The sequence below is a fragment of the Protomyctophum parallelum genome, assembly GCF_964188405.1.
Source record: "Protomyctophum parallelum genome assembly, chromosome: 4".
NCBI classification, from domain to species: domain Eukaryota; kingdom Metazoa; phylum Chordata; class Actinopteri; order Myctophiformes; family Myctophidae; genus Protomyctophum; species Protomyctophum parallelum.
In genome coordinates this window covers 39094029-39121956 of record NC_139700.1, presented here as the reverse complement: position 1 = coordinate 39121956, position 27928 = coordinate 39094029, and the positions used below count along the sequence as shown (strand labels likewise).

General features: G+C 43.1%; 1 protein-coding gene across 1 annotated transcript; it reads right to left on the bottom strand.

Moving 5' to 3' along the window:
• Positions 1-152: 152 nt before the first annotated feature.
• Positions 153-27011, bottom strand: LOC310857471 (transcription intermediary factor 1-alpha-like). Its single transcript, XM_083763164.1, has 21 exons — positions 26251-27011; positions 23198-23316; positions 21327-21474; positions 20662-20794; positions 19822-19938; positions 18475-18589; positions 16620-16766; positions 15572-15686; positions 14438-14625; positions 13679-13945; positions 10412-10708; positions 9931-10036; positions 9678-9735; positions 8956-9106; positions 7998-8148; positions 7043-7268; positions 6167-6302; positions 5774-5848; positions 5281-5442; positions 1840-2911; positions 153-1035 (listed from the first exon to the last, which is right to left on the bottom strand). Exons 1-20 carry the CDS (start codon positions 26564-26566, stop codon positions 2396-2398), a joined length of 3543 nt encoding a protein of 1180 aa, XP_083619290.1. The 5' UTR covers positions 26567-27011; the 3' UTR covers positions 153-1035; positions 1840-2395.
• Positions 27012-27928: the final 917 nt, after the last annotated feature.

Below are 27928 nucleotides of genomic sequence, written 5' to 3'. Positions count from 1 at the left end.
CTCCGCTATTTATCATATGAAGACATACTGTACAGGGCTTAAAGCAGGGGTTCTCAGCGTTTTTTGTCCGGGGACCCCCGGAAATGCTTTGGCAGTGTCTCGGGACCCCCGCCCCGCCCCCTCCAGACCCCCAATATAAATTGCCTGCTACAATAACCTTAATAATAGAGACAATACACCATCAATACATAGGGAAGGTGTATGCATGTACTATGTGTACTATATGAAAACTCTTCATTTCTACTTTCCAGCAATTTTCTTTTTCTTTTTTTTTTAAAATAATTTGGCGACCCGCCCAAAATAATTTAGCGACCCCCTGAGGGGTCGCGAACCACGGGTTGAGAACCCCTGGACCACTTCACCCATATTCAACCTCATTGTCATACATCCTCACTAATCCTAATTAATATGGCAACTTTTCTGTCTTCTCACTCTCTCATCATTGGTGGGCTATGGACATTTCAGAAGTGACATCATTGATAGCCTCGTTAATTTCAAACAAGATTTCAAACTGATTATTTATTTTTCTTGTTGATGCAAGAATAATGGCTTCTATTTTAGCAGAAATGGTGGCATCTTATAATGAGCATTAGTGAGTATACAAATGTGTCCACATTAAACACATTTTGAACCGAGTAGCACTTTGGTTATCGTTGCTGTCGGGGAGAAACCTCTTATCTCCATATGTGTTACCCTACTACAGCTATATATTATAGGCATGTCAGGTGGTTCTATATGGTGTATATACTGTATTTATGAGTGTCTTGAATATTTGAAAAATTACTTGAAATTTTGACTGATTCTGACACATACCAGGTGATCATCATCATCAACCGTCAATTTCAGGGCGGAGTGAGTCCCAGGTTGCTCCACTCACAAACTGACGTGAGCGACACCATTTGACGTTATCCTATATATGCCAGCACTTAGAGGCTCTGTTTCAGTATACGTGACGAAGGCCCTCGAAGCCGAAACATTGTATTTTTTGTCCGCTCTGTCAATAAAGTATTTCCGGGGAGCTATTTCGGATCTCCTCTCTCCTTTCTTAGGTCACATTCATACCAGAGAGCTTTGCTGCGATTAAAACGAATCCTGCTGCGCATTTTCAGAAAGTGCACTTCGTTTGGCAGGTGTGAAGGCTCATTCGAATCGTAATGCGTATCAAAGAACCGCATTATACTCTGAGCAAAAACGGGGGTTTCGCTTCACTTCCAATCGCACTTGATTACGATTCGGTGCAGGTGTGAATGCAATCCGCAGTAAATAAAGGAAATGAAGCAAACAATGTGGCGGGTGAGGAGCTGAACACAGTTGGAGACGGAGAAGGCATATTTTACGCAGAGCAAAGATGTCCCGTTACCGTGGATAGACGTGGTCGAATGAAGAGACTGAAGCCCTGATCGAAATGAGGACGAGCACATTAATCAATTGCTTAAGAAAACACATAAACACTGCAGTGCAGTGTAATAGTATTATAGCATACAGAATATTCTGTCTGTCTGTGCGTGCCGTAAACATGGAGTGCTGTCACTGTGTGCGGACTAGTGGGGATAAACGTGTAAACATTTTGCGCTGCTGTCTGTTATATCAGTGCGCTCAGCGCTGTGCGTCCATGCCCAAAAGAACAGTGTGTGGCTGCGTGCGTATAGTGAGAGAGCGAGAGAGAGGGAGGGGGGGGGGGGTTATGAATGGAACACATTGATAAAGGTCCCCCCTGTTGCGTTTCCAATTGCTGCAGATGACAGTGTGAAGGCAAACCGCAGCAAATTAAATATGCAAGAATCCCAAATTCTCCGCCCATACGCATTGAGAAACCGAAGTATTAGGTGAGAATGTGACCTTAGTTATTTTTTGGATCCTGCACCCGATTTGTGGATGTGTGTGCACCTCTTGACCCTACTACAGCATCACGCAAAAGCATAAAAAGTAGCAGATCCACAAGCTAAAACAGCGACGCGTTTGAAGCTTGTCGATCTGCTACTTTTGCCATTTTAGTTTTGGACACAATGAGGTTTCCTCCAGACAGAGACGATAACATGTCCATAGCACTCGCACACTCCTGCTCGGACCAATCAACCATTGAGGTGCTTACTACTGCTAGCTGAAACAATGTAAACATGGACTTCTCAGGGATGTGGTAACGACGCAATATAGGCTCGTAAATTACCAAGTTGTCAGACACAATCAGGAGGACCATCAAAAACCCTGGCACTCCTCTCCAAAAGTTGAATTATTGTCAGCTTGAAGCGTCCAGGGGCACTGGGCGAATAAGAGGACACCAGCGCGTCTCGACTCTTTACCATAGAGCATAACGGAGAGGCGCTGTCAGCTCAAACAACGCTTTGTCTATGAAAATGGACTCTTTAAGTGGTTGAAAAAGCAAATGGGACCATGCCTACAGGCAGTGCTGTTGAGTATGAGACCTCATGGAAGCAGCAGCGTCTCCCTGCTCCTCCCCCTGGGGAGTGTTGGGTGCTGCTGCAGGGGTCTGGGCCTCTGCGTTGGGTGCTGTTGGGGTCTGGTGGTCTGCGTTGGGTGCTGGAGTGTAGGGGTCTGCTTTGGGTGCTGTTGGGGTCTGGTGGTCTGCGTTGGGTGCTGTTGGGGTCTGGTGGTCTGCGTTGGGTGCTGGAGTGAAGGGGTCTACGTTGGGTGCTGGGGTGAAGGGGTCTACGTTGGGTGCTGGGGTGTGGGTGCCTGCATTGGGTAGTGGGGTCTGGCAGTCTGCGTTGGGTGCTGGGGTTTGGGGGTCCGCAGTGTGGCCCCTCACAGCTGTAGGTGGGAGGGGAGACGCAGGAACATTCCCAACCTCCATCTTGACCTGGGAGAAGGTCTGTCCAGGGTACAGGACCTTCAGCTCATCTTCAAACTGCTGCTCCAGCTCCCTGCCGGCCACGGCCACCTTGCTGTCAGCCTGCCAACAACACGTCAACAAAGACATGGTTAAGACCCGAGGCCGGTTCTGCAAAATGTCAGTAGTTCTCACAATTTCAAGATTTCTCAAAAATGTTCAAAAAGTGCAGATGTACAGTACACGCTCGCAGCGAGACACGGCGCAATGTGAGCTTTGACATAGACAGACGGTTAAAACGGGTGCTATGACAACGGGTATTGGATTCTAGGTTCCCAACTTCCATCGTTCCCAAGTAGGCCGGTGGCCGACAGGTACAGGTCCAGTATGAGTAAAATTGCCCAGCTGATTTGTTTATTTTTGGAACACAGTTCTTATAAGACACGATCTAGGATAACCTTATGGTATTTTCCCAGGGGGAGAGCGGCCTCTAGCTGCAGTGATGTCAGACTTCATTTTTAAACCTATACTATTTTTAAACGTTCTCGGCTTCTGTGTCGCTCACAAATATTCTGTTTTGGTGGTCTCTGGCACAAAACATTGTCAGATGGGGGTCCGCGGCCAAACATAAATTTTGGCAGGGGTCCTCGACATGAAAAACTTTGAGAGCCATTGACTAACTAACCCACTCAAACTATTAGTAGCAGTGGGCAGGCTTTCACTGGCCCTGGGGAATAGGCCCAGATCTAATAGGGCCACAGAAACAAGGTCACAGAAAGAAGCACGTTCCTAACATGCTCGTGTAAAGGCTCACCGACAAGTCATCAACACTTTCACAAGAAACACTTAAAGTCACCCTCAAAAGCCACCAATGACGTCAGGAGAAGCATCGTTTGGATTCTTTACGTGGCACTTGTGAATAACATTACCATTAGGCAGAAACCTTGTATCCCCATATTTCAACTATTTACTGTAGGTTGTTGTTTTTTTGTGTAAATGAATGCCCTTCTTCATCAGGGACACATGCTTCAGTAGGCAGGAACTGGGGGTGGCAATGAAGGACCGGTGCTTCAGTAGGCAGGAACTGGGGGTGGCAATGAAGGACCGGGAAGTAAGTCTGGCGTAGCATTGTGGAATCCATGATCTCGACCGCGGTCGAAAAATGATGATGATGATCTTCATCGTCAGTGAAAAAAATCGTCAGTGATGTTACCCATGTTTTAAATGGCGAGTTTGTACTTCTGCCCTCTGGGAGAAGATACAAAGAACCAAAGTGGAAGTACATCAGATTAAAAAAATAGTTTGTACCAGCATCAACCAAGATGTTGAACGAGGCTCTGAAACAGCAGTAACTGTGTGAGGCTAGATTATCCACAGCATGTGTGCAATGGTGTAATGTTGAGTCTCCCTCTGTAATGTATTTTTGTCTGTCATTGATGTTTTGTGTGTGGCTGTAGCTGGGGTGAAAGCCCAAAACAAATTTTCCTTGTGGACAATAATGTTTACCTTGACCTTGATCGTTAATAGCGTCTTGAAAAAATACTGAAAATAGGCGATGCAAAAGCTCAGTGCTTGTAGCTTGCAGGTCCGCTACTTTCGATATGTTTTGAAAACTGGTCTGGTGTTTATTTTATAATTATTGAACCAATGAAAAGTATTAACAAGAGCTTGTGGCTAAATGATAACTACATACAGCATTGGAACACATGTTCTTTTTTTTTTACATTTCCTGTAAATTAACAGTTTTGGACATACAAGGTTTCCTTGATGATGATAAACCGATGCCCTTTAGTTTTGAGTTCTGTACAATGAAGTTCCTCACATTCTTTTGAATTGGGCTCAGTGCAGAATACAATAGACATGGAAACAAAGCCAAACAAAGCGCCCATTGTTTTAACACAAAGGGGGGCTTCTTACCTCAGTCATTCTCAAAGTGAGGTCCGGGGACCCCCCAGCTGTCCTTGAGGGGTTCCAGGAGGTCCCCAGCTAAATTAGTTAACCACTTAAACCAGGGGTAGAGGGCTAATGAAAGGTGTGTGTGAGATGAAGTGTGAGATTACCATAATGACAGTAATCCTTAATTATATTCCATCATATTCAAGGGCTTTTGGAGATAAATGAGACCAGTCACTTTAGACTTGAGCACTATAACAACTGCAGAGGGCAGGTGTGTGTGTGTGTGTGTGTGTGTGTGTGTGTGTCCAGCTGGTGCTCGTTGACGCTCGTATATGTCAAGGCAATTATGTTTATGCTCTGTCAAATAGGTCTACATCTATTCTAATTCTAAGGTAGCATATACTTGTATAGACCTATTACCCTGCTCATTACTGTAAACAAATGTATTATTTACATAAATGTTTGTGTTTAAGCACAAAATGCATTTTCTCTTATGGGGGTGCCTGGCATAACATATTTTCAGGTCCGTGGTCCAAATCCGTATCAGTTCGGGGGTCCGTCGTTGAAAGGAAAATGTTTGAGAAGCCCTGTCTTACCTCATGGAGAAGAGCACAGTTTCTAAAGCGTAGCCTCATGTCAGAGATGAAGTGGGCCGGCCGCTGGTAGCAGGGACTCAGTTTAGCTTCCAGTCTGTTCTTCACTATGGACACATCCATAGGTGGTGGTGTTGTTACACTCTGTCCGCTTTCATTCATCCCCTACACACACACACACACAGAGACCATGAAACAATAGACTGATCCATATCCACATGTGTCAAACTTTGCATGCTTTCACTCTGCACATACTGTACACACAGAGGCAGACCATAAAACAGCAATTAGATCAAGACCAGCGATTTCCAGGCCAGGGTTCTACTAGCTAACTCAACTACAAGTATTAATTTGATTTAGCAACTTTCACAGGTAGTTGAGTAATATTTGAGATTATACTTTCACTGAAGTACTGGGGTTGAGTACTTTGTCCAACAATGAAAAACTTCACTACAATAGTATTATTGCTGTTTTGTGTTCATTCTTGTGTACTCACCGAAGGGAGAGCAGGTTGGTGAAAGTCTGAACTCCTCTCACTGCAAAACAACCGCAGCAACAGTCTCTCACACTTCTGCAGAGTGGGAGGAAGAGTTGACATTTGATTTAATGGCATGGCCACTAACAGAGAACATAAATCGACATGGATGTTTGTTTAGATAATAATTTGAACAAGAACCAAGAACAGAAATCCTATCAGGGGCCCCATAACAGAAGATTTGTGTTAAAAATAAATCAAAATTATACAAAATATATACTCAATTTTGAATGTTTAAAAAATAGCTCACCTACAAGCACACAACACACTCACGAGGCATTGTGAATTTGTAGATCGACTTATTTTCAAATAGGACCCTTGTTTTTTTGGGGGGGTAATACTAATAATACTGACTCGTTTGTCCAGCGGGGGGAGTCCTCTCTCACAGTCGGGCTCTTCTTTGAAAGCTCTGGCTTCAGGTTGCTTGCCACAGTCGTATTCCATCTCAGGCACCGCCACGTCCCGACACAACGAACACAACCACTCCCCACTGTGCACACACAACCAGCACACAGTCAATTAAAAACACTGTCATAACAGCCTAAAAACAAACAGAATTATGTCTAAATATTGTTTTGAGTTTTAAGAATTACAGCGTGAACCCTAGTGTCGTCTCAGATTTAGATTACAAAACATACATTATGCATCAGCTATTTTGAAAAGATTTTGAAAAGATTGTAGTACAGTACCTGTGATGCCAGTACTTTTAGTCAAGTTCCATTTTGAAGGGAGACTTTTGCATTTTTTTAATATTGTGGTATTGCTACTTTTATGGTATTTCTGGGGTACAGGGGGCGGGGGAGGGCTGGCGGTGTATGAGTTAAAGTATCACTTTAGAAATGTGCAGATACCCAGTATACACTTACTGTATGGTGGTTTGTTTACAGTTGAGGAGAAAACAATGTTGCACATTAAATCCTCTGGGGGTCTCGACCTACAGTTTGAGAACCACTGTCCTAGAGTGCCATGAAATCTCTCCATTGCCACAAAACCTTTTCCTCTGACAGCACAGATAAACAAGACATCCTCGAATTGTATATGGTTTGCTGTCTGCTCTGCTTGTGTTTCAACTTAACAGTGTTTTCCCGCTTTGAGTGCCCTCTGGTGGACAGAATGACAAACAGTACATACAGACAGACACTACACCAATGATTCTCATTTTTCCTCTTGGACTACAATCTACACAGTACAATATTCAGTGTTAATTTAACTCTGAGACTAAAGTCTTGCCTGGGACATGTGGACAGACTGGGCACATGGCAGGCGAGGTGGAACACTTTGGGACAGTGTCCACAGCACAGCAGCTGTCCCCCGCTCATGCACACTGCACACACGTCTTCATTAGTGTCTTCTGTTGGACCTCCACCTCGTCCCCCATCACCCCCCGTCTCTCTTCCCAGCATGCCGCTGGTCCGGTTAGGGGTATCGGCCTCACTCCGCTCGCCTTGGGTTAGGACTGCACGGGCAATGAACCCAAAATGCATCAAAGCAAGACATTCAGAACTCACTAGGCCTCACAATTATTACATAGTCGTCTAATCGCAATAGAACACCGAAGTCTGACGTCAATATCGGTAGAGGGTGCAAATCCATGGGTTCATGTACTTTTTATTTGCATTGTAATCCCCATAGGGGGATTTTAGATCGCCTCATATAAGAACTGTGTTTGAAAAATAAACACCCCGTCCGTTTCACTCATATGGATATGAAGAATTACTGACTGAGAGAAAACGCTATAGTTACTGCTACTGAATTAGTTACATACAGACTGTATCATATATGAGTGACTGACTGTCGCAAACGGTACAGAGACACCTCCCTGATAATAACGCAGAGACAGCTTGTTTATTTTTGGACCACAATGCTTATATGAAACGATTTTAAGATGACCCCATGTTGTTATTCTCCATAGAGAAATTACTTCCGTGAACCAGGGGATGTCAGGGTATGAGCGAGTGACGTCAGGACTTCGGCGCTCTATTATTTGAGATAATCGTGACTATTAAAATTGTTTGAGAAACTACTCTAAATGGAGCACAGCCTTCATTAGTAATTTAGTATAAGGACCTATTAAGGAATAGAAGTCAAATTTCTTTCCAATATGGCTGCTGTGCATAGTATGAGGCACACGTTTGAAATAATGGTGAAATTGATTTGAAGTCCCATTACCTACATGCAGGCCTACCTGGGGTCTTTGGCTGCTGCAGAGGGGTGTGAGGGGGCTTGTTCTCTGTGCGGTGAGGAGGAGTGGGGACTCGCTTACCTCCAGGTTGGCTTCTGGTTTGAGGCCGGTCGCCTGTGCTGTCGGGGAGGTTGGCTCTTTGGTTGGTTCTTACCTGGCACACGCACGCACGCACACACACACACACACACACACACACAATATTAGCCAGGTTAGAAGGTTTGGGGGATAAAACAAGAGCGATGAGGTTGAGATGGTGCAGAGGAGGGGTACACTGGGAGAAGGATGCTCAAGATGGAAGCTGCCGGGCAAGAGGAGAAGTGGAAGGCCAAAGAGGAGGTTTATTGATGCGGTAAGAGAGGACATACAGGTGGCTGGAGTGACCGAGGAAGATGCAGAGAACAGAAGCAGATGATCCCTGTGGCTGACCACTGATGGGAATTAGCCAAATAACAAGAAGGAGGTTTTCACAAACCTATCCGTAACCATAGGTCAAAGAGCCATAGCCTCTAGCTGTGCCCCCTAAAGAATAGCTTATAAAAAGCTTCAAATTTGATTGCATGTAACTGTTAATTAATTAATTAATTAATTGTGTCAACTAAAACTTTGACGATTCTTCTTTTTCACTGATAATTTCACTGAAAACAAGATAAAAAACAAAATAAAACAATAAGCTACAGTATATGATGACCAAAAAAACTCAGACCAAATATATTGACAATTTTGTCAACAAAATAAAACTAGACTAAAATGTTAGGGAGGGACTAGTTTCGCAGGCACTATGTGAGCTTGTACATATCTGTCTATTTTCAACACACAGCCAATCAAGCATTACAACACCATCACGGCCTGCCAAAATATATTTTGTCTACTAAATCGTTCGGAATTTTATTCTATGACTATGAAACTAAATCAAAATTTGCCGTCAAAGTGAACACTGCACGTGACACTGTCTCCGTACATAGCTAACGTCATCTTCGGGCTCATCTTTGATGACGATGACTGGTCCAGGCGATGACCTTCGTCGTCTCTTGGCAGCGGAGGAGGAGGCCACCGATCCGCCATGCTGCTGCTGCTGCTGCTGTGGATCAGGAGGCTTCCAGTGAACCGTCCTTGGGAACAATCAGATACCCAATAGGAATCAGATGAAAATAAATGGGGTAGTTGAGAAGAAAGTAAAGACTTTATCGGAACAGGCCGGGGAGAAAGAGAGAGAGAGAGAGAGAGACTGACAGAGACAGACAGAGACAGACAGACAGACAGACAGACAGACAGACAGACAGACAGACAGACAGACAGACAGACAGACAGACAGACAGACAGACAGACAGACAGACAGACAGACAGACAGACAGACAGACAGACAGACAGACAGACATTTTGCCCTATCCAGATTGTCATCAGATTGGTTCGATCAAGTCTGAACTAGCCTCGCATAGGCAGCCTTCATCTGCCTTTGCAATGCTTATTGCCCCGGGCAGATTAAGTCTGGCCCCTCACAATTGTGGGAGGACTTCATGGCCGAAGTTGTGACGAGCCAACCGGATTCATCTGGAACCAGGCTATAACCAACCAGGGCCCAGTATGCAATTATGGGGCAGGACATTGTCAGTCTGAACAAAAGCCAGAGAGATAGATTAGAGCTAAAGAGTGTTAGCAGATACATACAAGATTTCAGCTTACCCTGGTTTCTCCTCCTCGGATACAGCAGGATAACCCGGTGAACTCTGCTGTGCTTGAGCTGAGAGTGACACAGAAGAAAAAAAGCTGCATGTTGATTCCAGGGACGTGGCATACTAGCATATTCATGACGGGTTGCGCACGTCATCTTTGCCAAACATCAATACAAAATATTGTAAGAGCGTTTGTGTGTGTGCTCCAAGCATCAACGTGCCGCGTTTGTCCCTCCAGGACAAGGCCCGCTACACGACCGTACCATTTCTGTGCGGTATGGAGGACGCTAGGCCCTGTGGATAGCTTGGCCTCAGCATTTGAACGGTGCCGCCCGGGTCACTCCTCTTGTTCAGATAGGAGGCCTCCATCTAAAAACACACACAACAAAAACCTGCTGTTTAATGTAACACACTCACTTGAATACATTTACTGCAGTGATACTCAACATGCGGTCCAGGGGGGGTTACAGGGTAAATGTCAGGAACCAAATGGACCCTTACAGGTCTGTAACTCTGAGGAGAGTACAAATGTGTGTGCGCTCTATTTAACACTATTTTATACATAGGCTATTCAATTTTAAGCTTGTAGATCTTTCTATTCAAAAATAGCAGATCTACAAGCTCACAGCATGTCACTTCGTACGGCGAGCTTGTACATCTGCTATTTTTGATTAAAATAAATAAATATATATATATATATATATATATATATATATCGATTAACAGACACACAAACACACAAACCTTCTCTTCTGGGGATCCCAAAGTCCTTTCAGACGGGGGTGGTCCTTGGCCAAAATACATATCAATTTTGGGGGTCCTTGACATGACAAAGTTAGAGAAATCCTGAATTAAGGCACTTGCCAGCTGCCGCGAATGAGGAGAATTGACACCACCGTTGCTGGGAAGCGATGCATTGTGGGTAGCATAAAGATGCGATGTGGAGAACATGTCCACAGGTTTGGGGTGGTGGCTGGGGCTGCTCCCTAGCCCCCTCTGGTGGCTGGGGCTGCTCCCTACGCTCCTCGGTTGCTGGACAGACTGCCAAGAGAGAGACAAGATTTTAAAAAAAGTTTTTATTATCTTTATTGCATTAAGAGCGGTCATTTTAAATTTCCGTTTATTTTTTACACATCATTTCCCTCTATGCCACATGTTTTTGGTTGCCCCAAAACACTCCCCTCTACTAAACAAACCTAATAAACAGTGAAAACACCAAAATACAGCTAGAGGGCAGTGTGTTTCTGCAGGTAAACACCACCACGCTACAACACTCCAGTGACTGATGACTTTTGGGAAATTATGTGGGGGAAAATGTTTTATTTATTGTTTCGTTATGTAAACACAGGGCCAAGTTACATGCTACTTTCTTCAACTGAAACAGTCTTGGTGGTGAGTGAGTCTCAGACACTGCAATCAATGACACGTCATCACCACCAAGGCTGTCGCCTCCTATGAACATGTGATAATGGACATGGAGATGAAAGGCTGCTGGTCATGGAGGCCAGCAGCTCTTAACAAAGAGCACAGCACAGACGGGACTAGATGAGAACATAAACAGAACACTTCATGGTTGCAGATGGCTGTGCGGCTCTGTGTTTGGTCTATAGAACGCATCTGCAGGTGCTTTCCAGCAGCAGCAGCACATGCTGTGACTGCAAATCTGCTTTCAATTCCGATAGGAACGGAAAATTATTGTCTGTGTCGTCACTGTTGTGCAGCGAAAATAGGCCAATCTACGAGCATCGGGGATGATTGAACCAAATACGTTTATCGCCAAAACATCTGTTTGCCGTGGGTCGGAAACCTCTTATCTGCATATTCAAATGTTTTCAGATTTTCCGTAATTTAATGCCCTACTTGAACACTCTACAGCGTCACACAAAGGCATCAAAAGTAGCAGATCCACAAGGTCGAAACGGGGTGCATACTTAGTTTAGACTAGTCATTGGTTAGACATGCGTTAAGGTTAGGTTTAGGTGTGCTGCTCCGTGGGAGGTTAGGTTTAGGGTGAGGGTTTGAGATAGGTTGTAGTTGCAGGACTAATGACTGGTCTAACCAATGACTAGTCTAAACCAAAAACTGTCTAAACTAAGTACTGCACCCGGAGCTGCGTTGGCTCCAGGTGACTCCAAACAAGCAGCTGTGGGCCGGGCAGCGGAGCACACAGAGAAACGCATACACCTCAGACCTCGTCTCTGATAGGTGGTCTATCGTCTTGTGTCGGGTCCAAAGCGGGTAAACTGTTCAGGATTCAAATAAAAAAACAGCCGCGTTCCCACCACCACAACTTGCTTATTAATTGTGATATATAATATTAGGCCTGCCTTTAAGAAAATACAATTCCATGCCGCTTGGCAATTTATCATAGACTTTAATGGAAAACGGCGGTTCCTAAAAAAGAATATATATATATATATATCAGTGACAATTGGTCTAAAGAGCGCATATAGGACTATTTTCAGGCCTGTAAATATATATTTTTATAATATATTTTTTAAGTCATTGGTGTGAATGCTACCCAATACAACACAACACAAATGCAAAACACATTTTTGCCTGTGTGAAATTGTACTGATTGGATCATTCTGAAGAAGACATTCTTAGGTTAGTGAAAACACTCTGAATCGCTGACAAGGGCAGCTATAGACGATGTTTTCACTCTGGCAGTCAATGAGTTAAAAATAGCAAAAGTGGCAGATCTACAACCTCAAGTCGCGTCACGCAGAACAGCGAACTTTCAAACTTGTGGATCTGCTACTTTTGATGCTTTTTGTGTGACGCCGTCATGTGATCAAGTATCAAGTTTGTGTATTGCTCGTATCTTGTGTGGTGTGTGTACAAAACTGCAGAAAGCATCCCAACAGCTTGTTCATAGCAGAGTGATGCAACTCATGTGTGCTGCAGCCTACAAGAGAGCATTGTTCTCTCTAAACTGTCTGAAGCCCAGAGCATGACAGCAAAACAAGCCATGAAGATAGACTAAACAACCCAGAGCACTAGACATATCAGCCATTAGTTATGGACTGTCTGGGTAAGCTGTGTCACATTATACTAGATTTACTATTCACTGTTTAGAATGAAGGCATTCAGGAAACACGCTTATCCAGAGCAACTTTTGGAAGAGTAAACATGAACTGAAAAATAAGTTAATAACCATGTAAATTAGAGTGCAGAGACAACAATGTAGTGCCTCAAGGAAACTAGGATAGAAGGTAAACAATGGACTTGCATCTGTCGAAACATGCTATCTAAATAACATGCTGTACATTTGAAAATACAGGATACCAGGTTAACAATGGACCTAGCATAATGTCTAAACAACATGCCATCTAAATCACATTCTTAACATTTGTGGTCGTGAAAACCAAACCAAAAAAAACTAAAACATGAGAACAGGATATAGCAAAAATTGGTTAAGGTTTAGATTGTATGGTTGTGTAATGTGAACCCATGCGGCAGCTTTTGATTGTAACGCATCTTGACACGGAAAGGCATAAACTGCTCAGGATGTGAAGGCTGTCAACTACATTTAGGACACTGCCAACACAAGCCTGTGCTTGTTAAGAAGCCTTGTCAATCAAACAGACAGACACAGACAGACAGACAGACAGACAGACATGCACATGCAGACGCACATGCGAACGCACACACACACACACACACACACACACACACACACACACACACACACACACACACACACACACACACACACACACACACACACACACACACACACACACACACACACACACACACACACACACACACACACACACACACACACACACAGAGACTTTGCTACAAGCTCAAAACGTTTCACAATGCGTAAAACTCTCTATTATTGAGAGTTGAAAGTTAAAGTAGTTGAACGTGTGTAACCATACTGTACATAACACGATCTTGTGACTAAATAATAACTACATTGGATCAAATAGAACACTTTTAAATTTTTTTCCTTAAAGATAACCATTTAGGACAAACGGTTTCACACACACACACACAAACCTGGGGTGCGAACCCGGGGCTTGGCAGCCTGCCAGTGGGGCTGACTTGGTTGGGCGGTGGCACCATGAACTTGCGTCCCCCGGGCGGGGTGCCCAGAGGGGCCATGCCACCGGGGGCCACGCTGCTCTGGGAGGGAGAGCCCCCCTGGACGGGACCCCCTGGTCCTGGGGGAGCGCTTCTGGGCAGACGAACACTCCAGGGCCAGGTCCAGGACGGGGCAGGGGGTTGGGGGGGCTGCCAGTGAGGCTGGGGGTTCAGCTTGTCCACCTGCAGTTATTTAGGACAGTCACAGTTATTACGTATAATGGCAATTATTTGAGTTGATTGCAATAATATATTTGCACAACGTTGCTGTCGTACAGAAACCTACTAACGTTTAGTTTTTTTTTTTTTTTTTTAAACATTAACGCCCTACTTGATCATACTACAACATCACACAAAAGCATCAGAAGTAGCAGATCCTCAAAGATTGATCTGCTACTTTTGCTGTTTTTGAATTTGAAAAAAGTTGAGGTTTGTTGGAGGTTTCCACCAGACAGCGACAATAATCGTTGTTTCCATGTTGAAAAATGTTCATACATTTTCAAACATTAAAAACAGAAATAAGCGGGAATAACTGTTCTCCAAGCATCATGAGGCGTTTGTTGTGAGCTTGCAAATCAGCTATTTCCACAATTTAAAAAAATATTTTTTTATTATGTTCCAATGTCCAATGTCCAAAACACAATTACAGGTTGATGATGACAGACGGGGTCTAACCTGCATCTGGAGTTGGGCCAGGGTGTTATGGGAGCCCATAACACCGTGGTGGTGAAGGGGCCCCGGGGCCCCCAGGCCGCCGCTGGGCGAGCTTGAGGGCCCCGGACCGCCGGGATGAGACAGCTGATGTGGGATGCCCTGGAACGCTCCCAGCTGGTGGCCCGGTACCGTCTCCACCAGTAGAGAGCCTGAGGGCATGTGCACACGCACATGCACACACACACACACACACACACACAGATAATTCCAATGAATTATTTAGTGTGGAAGAGTTGTGCTACATACTAATCACAAACCAAGAAAACTGAATACTATTAGCTAACAATGCTGTTAACATCTCTCCGCAATATGAATACTGCAATTAATACGGCAATGCAGCAAGTTTCTGTGCAGTGACATTATGTAAAATGCTATGAACTAAACGTCAAATAAATTACAGCCGTTATGCCAACCGTTGTTATTATGTCGTAGGTGCTTCTTATAAAGTCAGGAAATGAGAAAATCATTCTCAAATGACTCGGACAGAGACAGGAGGGAGCCAAACGTTTGAATTGATTGATTGATTGAAATATTTATTAACAGTTTGTAGAATTTACAGTACATTTTAAGCACAAACTCAATACAAAGACTGTCAACTGTGAGTGGACGACCCAATTAAGCATTACACTTGTTTACAACAGGGTCCACAACAGGGTCCACATTGTCCACATTGTCCACATTGTCCACATTGTTCTTAAAGAACATATTAAGAGAGGAAGGAGCGCTTCTGTTTGGCCAGAGTAAAAGTCTCCAGCTCTTTGGTACAACAGGGTGACAGAATTGATGCAAGAATGCCTTGGTCTCATCTTTTTTGCATATTGTCAATTTCAAATCGAGAAATGTACCTTAGCCAGGTCTATGTTCAACTATGTCCAAAACTGTTACTTTTCAGGATTCCAATAAAAAAAATAGCAAAGGCAGCAGATCTACAAGCTCTAAACGCCTGGCTTGTGGATTTGCTATCTTTGTGTGACGCTGGCTGTAATGTGATCAAGTAGGGCGTTCATTCATGAAAAAAGTTAAAAAACACAAAAAGTTTCAATATGGAGGTGTCTGCCCGACAGAGAGGATTCTGTAATGCATTGGCTGCCATACCCAGGTCTATGTTGGAAGCCCAGTAGGAGGAGCGGCACTGGAACATCACGGAGCTCTTCGGTACAAACGAGGCGCTGCACTTGGCCCGCAGCAGGTTTCCAATCTGAAACAATATCTGTGACAGAACCTGGAGATGTTATTAAAAATTCTGACTCGGTGGAGAGAGGCACACACCAGGGTATAACAAGAGAGCAGCGCATGCTCTGCTTTTTGTTGGGCTTCTTTAGAAAAACATACTCCCGACAGTAGTATCACTGAAAATGTTTGGAAAGCTAAACACTCTAAAAACTATTTTTGCTGAATGTTCTCCAAATTTTTGTCCAATATTCTCCTGTTTTCCCCAGGATAGGGAAGCTTGAGTTTAGGTTAATGAACACCAGCATCCCTATTCTAGGTACGAACATTTGTCAAAAAAAACAAAAGCCGATCTACAAGCAGTCTACGCGTCACGTTGTGGATTCGCTATTTTTGGTGAAAGAAGATTGGTGTATAGAGGGAAAAAAAGAGCAGACTGAGCCCAGAGCGAACGAACAATAATACATTTTAATTTACTGTTTTATTAAGCTAAATACATGCAGTAAATGCCTTGATTTTGTATGCGGTAATATAGCACATGTTGTTACCCCTACTGTAAAACAGTACAAATCTTTAATTAGGCTAGTTTAACAGGCTTAAAATGCATCATAGAGCCTGATACAGGAAAGGATAACTATTGAAAGCCTATATGATCAGGATAGACCAACATTGTTGCCTTTAAAATAAGCTTGTAAATTAATGTGGCCTTACATTATTCGGTAGCTACTTGAACTTTATTGCAGCATTAGCTGTATGATCTCCGGGCAACTTCCCCTTAACATGTAATGTTGCGGTGATGCAAGTATAAATCAGTGAGAGAACAAAGGAACGAAATAAAGTAGACTAATACTAAAATATTTCAGATGACTAAAATGTGAGTGACGTGACTGAAACTAAAGGGAAGTGCATTCAAAAGACTATGATTAAAACCTAAGTGAAACTGTGCAGTGAGAAGGAACCATGCTTAGCTCACCAGTCTCTTACAGTACAGCAGAGCGGTGCTGCCGGTCCTGGCCGTGGCCCACTGGGTGAAGCTGATCACGTGGTCCATGTGTCTGGACAGGTAGCCGATGTCCTGCTGCTGCTTCCTCAGCACGCCCTCGTGGTCCTTGGTGACCGCCTTCACATGGGACAGCCTGGGTTAAGGAAGGAACCTCGTATCTCCGCCTTGCAGCTTTCGTATATTTTTGTACCATTATAACTACCTTGTCGTATGACTCTCAAAAGTAGTGATCTAAGAGACCACAATGCGCCGCGATGGGATGCGCTGTGAGCTTGTAGATCGCTAGTTTAGCTATTCTTAGAATGATTTTGAAGGTGAACGTCCGAAGTGGTTATGTGTGTCTGTGGGTTGTTTAAGCATTAACCGATGAACTATTAACAAGCGCTTGTGACTACAACATAACTATGTTGGGTCCATAGGAACACAGGATTTATATATATATATATATATATATATATATATATTAGGGCCGGGACTAATTGCGATTAATTACGATTAATTAACTACAGAAAAATGTATGCATTAAAAAAATTAACGCATTTTAATCGCACAATTGTTTTCACTGCGGAACGTTGTCACTGGACAGTTTTCAGACGGACCTGCGCACCAAGTGTCCGTGTCCTCTTCAGACAATAACACCACCAGACACTGCAGACAGTTCACCAGACTGGGGACAGCCGCTGAGATCACTTTGCTTGTCCCCGTGGATTGGAAATATGATTTAAAAGGCTATCCGATGGTAGCGTGGATTACAGCACAGTTGTGTGCAATTATTCAATAAATAATTATTACCCCTATTACTACAAAAACAATGTTTTATTGCTTAAACTTATGTATTCACTATTCATTGATTCACTAGTATACCAAAAGACATTTGAAAAAATTGCTTTCTCACTGTTCTCGGGTCAAATAATGATATGCGATTAAAATGCGATTAATCTAGATTAATTAATCGCAAAGCCTCTGATTAATTAGATTATTTTTTTTAATCGAGTCCCAGCTCTAATATATATATATACAGTATATCCTCTCTGTCCGGTGGAAAATGTCCAAACTGTTTGTGTGACGCTGCAGTATGATCAAGTAGGGCGCTCATTTATGGAAAATTAGACCGGTCTGAAGTGAGTGGTGTTGTACTGTACTCCTCCCTGGCCTCTGTTTGTGTGTGTGTGTGTGTGTGTGTGTGTGTGTGTGTGTGTGTGTGTGTGTGTGTGTGTGCTCTAGCACACACACACACACACACACACACACACACAAACAGAGGCCAGGGAGGAGTACAGTACACACACACAGTACACACACACACACACACACACACACACACACACACAAACAGAGGCCAGGGAGGAGTACAGTACACACACACAGTACACACACACACACACACACACACACACACACACACACACACACACACACACACACACACACACACACACACACACACACACACACACACACACACACACACACACACACACACACACACACACACACACACACACACACACACACAGACACAGGAGATTTCTGCTTGACAGCAATGATATATATAATATATTTTTGCTTGACAGCAATGATGTATATATTTTAACATTTCTTGAAAAGTATACTAACTGTTTTTGACATGCAATGTTTCCAGCCAACAGTGACGATAAGTGCCTTGCAGTATAAGTGAATACAGTTGCTTCGGGTGGCTCAGGGATTCAGGGTACGGTACATTTAACTCGAGTCAAACCGTTTTCTTCTGGGAAAGAAAATGGTACGTCAACCTGTTCTCGGGTAAATCAATCGTAAACGTTATACATTACAGTAGATTTCGTACCTCAAGTTGATTGACCAGAATCTTGCCCTTCTTGTTTATCTCCAGTATTAAATTGCAGATGGCCTTCTTTATCTCGTTATGGACCGACGTACGGTTCTCATCAACTTGGTTCAGTCTGCAAAAGATGAAGTGGAAATGGCTTCATTTCAATCGCTTTCTCTTCCACCATCTGCAAGTGGAATTATTCTTTGGCACAGTATTTAATATATATACACACACACAATGAAAGGCAATACATCACCTACACACACGCATATATACTGTATATATGTATACCGTGTATATATATATATATATATATATATAGTGTGGTCCACTTATTTCATTACGTGGAGGTGGAGTTCTACAATCACTTCTACACTATCAACACACACACATGCATGTTACATGTCAGTGTTTCCCCTAGCAAGAAGCTAATGTGTGGGGGGAGCTTTTTTTTGCTTTTTGGTTATTTGCCTTTTTTTGGCCTGTTGGCGGCCGCCTACTAAAAATCATAGTGTCGTGGCTGGTCATGATTGTGTGGTGGCCCACCAACAAAATCTGTCAGTGAGTCAGTCCATCAGTCATGCCTCGTACCTGTCAGCCAGTCCGTCTCATGACACGCTCCATATATTGCCAATTCAGAATTCATTCCATATGTTGATCTGACCTCATCAACTACTACATCAACTAGGATGAGCGGGAGGCTCATCCTAGTTACGTTGCAGCGCAATGGGAAGAAGGAAGGGCGGCGAAATTATAGTTTAGTTAGTTTAGCACAAATGGCAAAATCCGGTAAAACACTGTTGTAAAGAGCTGTATAGAGCAGATGTATAGAGCAGCTGTGGGAACACTTTGCTGCGTCTACCTACTGTGATCTATCAATAAAGGCAAAACAATAAATTTGCAGTCCATACTAAGCATTTAAAGATGTATAAAGTACCGCAGCCTTGTGTTCAAACAACAGAATGTTTGGGTATTGGGTAAGACTGACGTGTATCTTTCAGGACCTTTCACTGCTTCGTCTCAAACATTACTCTATGGCTCTGGTCTCAGACACCGCTGTGTATTTTTTACATTCCGTTTTTCTCCAAAGTTGAATGTTGCCACTACTGCTGGAGCAGCCATAAACTACACATGTTCATCCCGATGTTCTGGGCATCTTTGTAAAGTTAGTAAAAAGCAGGTAAAGAGTAACGTTTGAGCAGACTAACATCAGTCAATCTACCATTCAATGTAGTAGAAGACCTGCAAGTTTACACGATTCTGAATTAGTTCAGATGGGAGTCTGCGGCTAAATACATTAATTTGAGGGACCTTGATATGAAATAAACATAGATGTTGTGCAACACATGGATGAGCACGTACCCATTGTTTATAGAGCTGGACACTTCCTCTATCACTCTCTTCTTCTCCTGCAGCTGTCGAGTCATGCTCTCCATGCGTTGTTTGTGGTTGTTGTAAGCATCCGCCAGGAACTGGTAACTGAATACAAACACATCGTTAACACACCAAACGCCCGGGGGTATTTGTAACCATTAAATCAGGACGCCCAACGATTTGTTTCTTCAGGACCCATTTCAAGGTGGCTCCGTGCCATTTTGGTTAGTAGCTGAAGTAGCAACATGTAGCCAAAACACTGCCGAGGTGATCGACACCAACGAGAGGTATGATAAATTCTAACGTGACTAGCGACGGGACCGTGATGGGCTGTCAAAACCATAATCTTTGATTAGAATTGGACGGAATGATTTACGGTAGATCAAGAGTTATTCACGTTTGAAGATTTTCGGTCTCATCCACTAAAATGGGGGGAAATGGATGACGTCCCAACCGGAAATAACATTGAATGTTGTGCAACAAACTCTCCCAGCCTTTGGAGCGATGCGATCGGTTTTGATATCAATAAATCTCTGTCCTTTTATTAATGTCCTGGGCGACGAGCGTTAATAATTGATAGGACGGAGAACTCCGTTCTTGCCGCTCGGGTGTTAAAAGGAGCACTTCCACCCATTTCCAAGCTCAAATCTGCTAGACTATTTCACTGAGAGTCAAACGGTGACTCATAGGTTAGCGAAGAGTGCCATCTAGCGTAAAAACTAAAGACACAATGGACGTCCAAAGACGTCTTTGGCGGTGTGGGCTTTGGCCAGACGTCTTTGGCACTTTAATGGGTTAGCAGAGGTCCTACGTGGGGAGTGAACGTACTTGTGATCTTTGTGCTTAACCAGCTGGCAATCCCGGCAGGTCAGAAGGTCACAGGTCTCACAGAAGAGCTTGAGAGGTTCTTGCTTGTGGAGGTCGCAGAACACCGGCCTCTTCGTAGATGCACCATGGGCCTCTAATGAACCAGACAATACATTGCCAATGAATATATTATATATGTATATATATGAATCTATTGTACAGTATGTGTTGCATCTATTGTGAGGGCACAGGAGTATCAACTCATTCAACCACTTAACCCAGATATATACACTATAAATAAATAGGGTTTAAGTGGTTAAAGGAGTTGAATCTGCTATTTTAATCACCTACTGGCTGAGTCCACTGGTCTAAACATCCTAACAAGGGGTCTGGGAATGGAGTGCATTGCAAGGGGGGCTTTTATAACGTTAAAGTAAACAGTGGCACATTTGTCAACACTGCATCACCCAGATAAATCATGGTGAGGCTTTAGAGGCTGTTTTTTCCATGCCCATCACGGAAATAACACGGTCAGTGGTCAAAGATAAATCGCAATCTGACTTAGTTCAAAATGTACGCTTTGTGTGTCAGTGTGTGTAGGTGTGTGTCAGTGTGACACACACTTTGTGTGTCAGTGTGTGTGTGTCAGGTATGGTGTGTGCTTTACACTTCAAAGGCAACGATACCTTGCAGTACTTCCTCCTTATGCCGAATGGTGTGGTCTTTGGTGAACTTGACCCTCTGGTGGGCGTCCACGCAGGTCACACACATGTACTCCATGCACTCGGCACAGAACCCCGTTGCCTCCGTGTTGTCATCACACGTCATGCACAGCTGTATAGGGAGTGGGGCACACACAGAGCAATGGCAACAGCTTCCAACAATGTCCAAAACCATTCGCTTTTCATTATAATTAGGAAAAAACTATTCAATTACTGAAAATAGCAGATCTAACAACACGTTCTGAGCTTGTATATTGGCTATTTTCAACACTCTTGTATGATGAACATGATGATGTAGAGCAACAATTTAAGAAAAGAAAAATGGAGATATTGGTTAAAACCAGTGTTAAATATCTCGATATTGTGATAGTAATCATTGCTATAGAGCATCGCAGTCCCTCCCCCTTTCAGAACGACGAGTGGCCCAGGAAATGAAATGCAATGCATTTCTCCCATAGGATTTTCTTTAAAGGACAACTTTAGTTTTTTGCAACCAAGGTTCATGTTTTAGGTTGTTATTAGAGAAAGTAAAAGATGAGTGTTAATTTCTTTTCATTTGCTGCTTTCTTTCGTTTTAGGGATTCTAGCTCTTTTTGACAGGGGGCGGGGGCATTCGAGCATGGGGCTAAATATGTATTTTTTTACCAAATTTTATGGTGATTAATTTTTGTATTATTTACTATAGTCCTAATAAACCCCAGGAAATTACATCTGGCCACAGAAGATCACAGGATCTACTGAATGTGAAGGTAGCCTACTGCAAGGCTTATACTGTGTGTATAGGCTCAATATGTCAGTTTGTCACATTCAATAGATCCTGTGATCTTTTGTGGCCAGATGTAATTTATTGGGGTTTATTAGGTCTATAGTAAATAATAAATAAAAAAATTGCCATATTATTTTGTAAAACAATACATATTTAAAATTCCCAAAACGAGAGAAAGCAGCAAATGAAAGAAACTTAACTCTCACCTTTTAGTTTCTCTAATAACAACCTAAAACATGAACCTTGGTTGAAAAAAACTAAAGTTGTCCTTTAAGTATTAATTTAAAGACGGTTACGCCGTGGACAAAGCCAACTCGGATCGTGACAAATCATGACAATGAACACAATGTTTAGGGGCGATCAAATAATTTATAAGAAGAAAAACAAAACAAATAGTGTTGTCTCCTGCCTTTAATTTCTTCTTTCTAATGATTTGATCGGCCCAAAATATTGTGTTCATTGTCATGATTTGTCACGATCCGAGTTGGCTTTGTCCGCGGCGTAACCGTCTTTAAATAAATACTTAAAGAAAATCCTATGGGAGAAATGCATTGCATTTCATTTCCTGGGCCACTCGTCGTTCTGAAAGGGGGAGGGACTGCGACGCTCTATAGTATAGAGTGTTTGTTCGGTAACGGAGGTCTCGAACAGGATAAAGGACAAACAAGTGAAATTGAAAGTTATGGGGGGATCAAATTGAATTGGAACACTAGACCGATTTGCTACGTTCGTTCGTCTTTTCCTCACTTCTCAAGTCTGGCCAGGGTCCTATTTGATTCAAATTTCTATTAAGTAGGCAAGTCAGGAAGTGATTTGAGTTTTACATTGGATAACATTGGTCCCGTCTCCCGTGTGCACAGAGATAGGAGGCGTGCCAGACAAGCGCAGAGAGAAAACAAATAATAAAATAAAATAACACTGAACATTTTCCTTGAAATCACATTGCACTCATTTCAGCTGAAATTAATGCATTGCGATTTCAAGGGCGAGTGGCTAAACCAGGCTATAGGTTCATAGGTTCTGTATTGTGCTCCCCATCCAGTTTATTACACCGGCCCGGGTGACAAACCTGGATGGTTCTCTCCACAGTGCTGCTAGGAGTCTCCACTGTGTCCTTCACAAAGAAGTTCTCCATCACATCCACCTCCATGCACTCCTGTCTGCACACCGGACAGCGAATCACATTCACTGAGTGGAGGAGAGAGAGAGAAAACAAGAACATATACAGGTTGAATCACAGTCACTGTTACCGCATATGAAGCGATACAGTTATTTGCCATTTGCCAGTTTTAGGTGATAAGGTGACCACTAACGTTTGTTAGTAAAAACAAGAGAGATAAGACCTTATCACCTAAAACTGGAGTATGAATAGGGCTTTAAATTGTGGCCATAATTGAAATGTTATGATCATAGTATAAAGGAAATCTACTAGTGAGCCACTAATTGAAAATCTTTCACTCCATTTCTTATTTGTAAGTTGTAACGTTATCATTTTCAATAAGGTGAGTTATCATTTATTCATTGACTGAATCATATTCTAGCTATGGTTTTCTGTTGCAGTTTTCTAAACACAATGTTGTAGTCAGGTACAGTAAAGTGGGTTTTGATTGATTGATTTGAATACTGAATACTTTTTTAGACAACATGAAAAAAGCACGTAGGTAGGTAGGTAGTGGTACAGTAAAGAATTTAATAATACATATCAACAAATACAAATAGGCCGCCCATACCCTAGGTGGGGTTGGAAAAAGGTCCTTTCTGTGTGGAGTTTGCATGTTCTCCCCGTGACCCCTAGGGTACATATCCTCACAAAAAAATTGGTGGGTAAAAATGTAGGGGAAGGCCCGAACGGTTAGCTCAACCGTCTGGCCTTTGCCGCTTATCTTCCCCCCATCTCTCTCCCCATTTCCTGTCAGTTTATTTTCATGCTATCAAAAAAATATATTTAAAAAAAACAAAATGTAGGGGGAAAAAATACTTATAGGCCTAGTATATTTACAGAGGAGAAAAGGGTGGAATGGAGTTGGAATAATATCAAACTCGATTTGTAGTTTCCTGATATAGCTTTTTCAGGCCAGTTTTGAAAGAAACCAATGATTCACATCTTTGGATTCAGAAATCAGGGAAAGGGTACTGAAGCCAATGAAGATGGAGAACCACTGGCCTAAAATGTATGTCAAAACCCACGAAATGAAACTCGAAATGAAATGTAATTTACAGGTGCCTACTTGTCTGAGCGGCGCATAGGCTTTTTTTGGTCTGAACGAACGGGGCGTATAGGGCATGGGGCAGATTCACACTGAGTCCGATTGATTCAAACTGATCCTGAATAAGATTGCCATGATTCACATTGCCCATGATTCTTCCGCACCCGAATACACTTCATTCAACTGTAATAGTGGCTTTCACATTGCAGCGATCCATGTCGGAGTACACTTCCCTGGTTGGGTGATCCGCTCCCGGGAACGGTACGCAGCATTCACACTACCACAAGTGGTCCCGCACCCAGGACCAGAGTGTGAATCTGCCCTGTTAGTCTCCCTGGCATTGGCTGTATAGGGCTTATGGCAGATTCACACTATGGTCCCCGGTGCGCACTCGGGACCACTTGGCAGATGTTGCGGTAGTGTGAATGCTGCGTACCTTTCCCGGGACCACATGGAGATAGTCTCGGCACAGATTGAAGTGTACTCGGATACGGATAGCTGCAATGTGAAAGCGTTGAATGAAGTGTACTCGGGTGTGGAAGAATCGAGGCCAATGTGAATCATGGCCAGCGCAGACCAGGCAATCGTATACGGGAACAGTTTGAATCTGCCCGATGTCTCCCATTAGCTTAGAGGCCAGCCAATCATGAAAATCTCGGCACTACATTGCCACTATAGATCATCGCAGTCTCTCCCCCTTTCAGAACGATGAGTGGCCCAGGAAATGAATCCCAATGCATTTTTCCCATAGGCATTTCAAAACGTATTTATTTAAAGACCTTTTAAGCGTTGTACGAAGCCAACTTTTGTCGTGACAAATCATGACAACACACACAATATTTTGGACCAAACAAATAATTACAAAGAAGAAAAACAACAAAAAAAAGTGTTGTAACCTGCCGTTTTTTTTCTACTTTCTAATTCTTTGTTTGGCCCGAAAATTTGTGTTTGAGTTGGCTTTGTCCGCGGCGTAAACGTCTTTAATTAAATACTTTCTGAAAGGTCTATGAGGAAAATGAACGGGGATTTATTTTCCGGGTCTCTCGAGGGGGCGGGACTGCGATGCTCTATAGTCCTCTGGGTGTTTGTTGACAGCTGGCTTTTCAAGCCATCTGTAAAAAGATAAAGAAAGAAAGAGGACTGCACAGCTGCACTAGTGTGTGACGGGGTAATGGTGGCAACAATAATTGACAGTTGGCATGGCCTCCATTCCTCAAGTTACAACATGAAGAATGTGTGAGAAGATGACAGACACGCAGTCAGACAAGCCAGTTCACACACAAGTCTTTCTCCCAGACAGTATTGTCTTTCACAATCGGTACACTTTGTTGCAAAAATGGTGGAAGGAAGAGCACAGGTTTAATGGTATGCTATTGTAATTTCATGCTTAAAACAAAAAGTATTTTTGTTAAAATGTCACAGCTCTGACTATAATTCTGATAAATAAGTTTGTTTGTTCAACAACATGGCATGGAGCGGGGTGACAGTCATGTCTCTCCTGCTCTTTAATAAACAGAAATTAATCAGATGGGACACCAACTTCATCCAATCAGGAGAGAGTATGTCCCCATTATCCCTATGTCTGCTCATAAATGTATACCGGTACGTTTCATTAACCTGACTCTGCCAAATGGGGGCAGTATAAGCGTCTCTTTATAGTCTCTTCATGATCTGGCGTTTATAGGTTAACGTTTTATCACTTCCAATGTCACTTGTATCCATTCCTCACCTGTGTGCGTTGTGTCTCCCGTTTGGATGAAACTTATATCACATTCCCAACTTGAAAATGCATTTGCTGTGACAAAAGACTAAAAGAGCTGGGATACGCCTGATATTACGTAGGCCTACACCACCTTTAAACACAAAATCATCAAATAAATATGACTAATAGTTTGTAAACAATTAAGTGACTCACGTGGTTTGGTGATGCTCCCATCAAGATCATGCTGGTGGGAGTTTGGGGGCGGATCAACCATGGCCAGGTTCCTGGACGGAGACGGCAGGCATTTCTTACAGAAAGAATGCAGACACGGTAGAAGTTTGGGCTCCCGGCTGTGGAAGTTCAAACGGCAAACAGGACAGTGGTCCAGCAGGTTCAGACTGCTGGACACCCCGCCGATGGACTTGTTCTCGTCGTGCACGGGCATGCTCTCCGCTTCATTCTCCACTATGATCACAGCATCCAGGGAGTCTAGTAGTGCATGGTGTTCTCCTGCACCCTGCACATCCATTTTTACATCCAACAAGCAAGCTGTGCACGCTGCTGCTTTACGATGATGTCGCCTCCTTGCAAGACAATAATATCCACAAACTGACTGACTGACTGCCAAGCAAAGCAAGTGAAGTCAGCGAGCTATAAGAGTAAGAAGATCGACGCACCTCTCTCTCTCTCTCATAAATCCGATAAGACCGATTACACATCCATCCATGCATCCGTTTAAGCTTCAACACACAAGCACTCCTTTTTGTACAGATCCGTGTCTTTTCGCAGCTAAAAGGCGGTTTGAAAGCCTTTGAGAAAAATGTTCTCTTCGATTCTGTTCATGAAACGAGCATGCAAACGCACAGCGAATAATTAATAATAGCAATGATATCAATAACACAGCAGTGCTTTGAGGCTTCGTTTTAGTGCGGTAGGTCTAGGAGGTATTCAGAGCTATATGATTCAGAGATGTGCGTTTGCCGTTTGTTGTGCGTGAAAATATCTGGCTACATAATGATCATTTTTGGGCACCGCGCGATGCGGTACGAGACGGGGGCGGGGTCAAGCACAGTGTACTGTGATGGGAGGGGCGTTCAACCCTGCGATTCTCAACCTGTGGACCGAGGCCCGCTGCTGGGACGTGATGATTGCGTTTTCGAGGTATGTTGGGTCCCCCAAATAATTGGCAAAACACACAATTTTGAATGTGAACATATAACTGAACTAATACTTTTTTTTAAACATTTAAAAATACACGTTTTGTTCATACATATTAGAAAATAATCATCCAATCAGGAGAGAGAACCCCACAAAGATAATTTAATTGTATCAGCTTGTGTTTGTTCCAGTTCCAGTTTGGTCACTTAACTCATCATTGTTTTGTTTCATCATACTCGTCATACTCGTGCTCATTAACGTCACACGGAAGGTGAACAACACATAGATAGCGGACACGGACATTGCTGTTCTTTGGAGGTTGCACCACTCAAAAATTATATATCACTTTATATTACTTACTCTTTAGATTGTTCCTCATTTTGCTGGGGACACTCAAGGACCCTTTACTTGGGCAGAGCCGGTGCAGTGCTTCACAGTCTATGTGATCTGTGGACTGTGGTTCTAGAATTTGCTTTACTTTTCTCCACACCAATGATGGAATACTGAGAGCAGCAGAGTAAAAGTACGGTATAGTATTAATATTGTTGTGAATTAATGTGAGTAGGAGACCCGATCTGTGTGCAGGTCCTAACAGGACTGGGTGGTGTGTGACAAGTATTCCTGTGTAAAGCAGTGGGCCCAGGAGAACAAGATGACACATATCATGTGACAGGTTCAAAAAGTGTATTACACACAGGGAATACATTCATGTTGGACACATGAAAGTGACCAG

What these genes read in the sequence shown, in the direction of transcription:
- LOC310857471 (XM_083763164.1), bottom strand. Translation starts at nt 26,566, where the DNA reads ATGGATGTGCAGGGTGCAGGAGAACACCATGCACTACTAGACTCCCTG. An exon ending in TCCGAGGAGGAGAAACCAGG is followed by an intron (nt 9,107 to 9,677) that starts GTAAGCTGAAAT and finishes ATTGTTCCCAAG; the next exon opens with GACGGTTCACTGGAAGCCTC. An exon ending in ACTGTGCTCTTCTCCATGAG is followed by an intron (nt 2,912 to 5,280) that starts GTAAGACAGGGC and finishes TGTTGTTGGCAG; the next exon opens with GCTGACAGCAAGGTGGCCGT.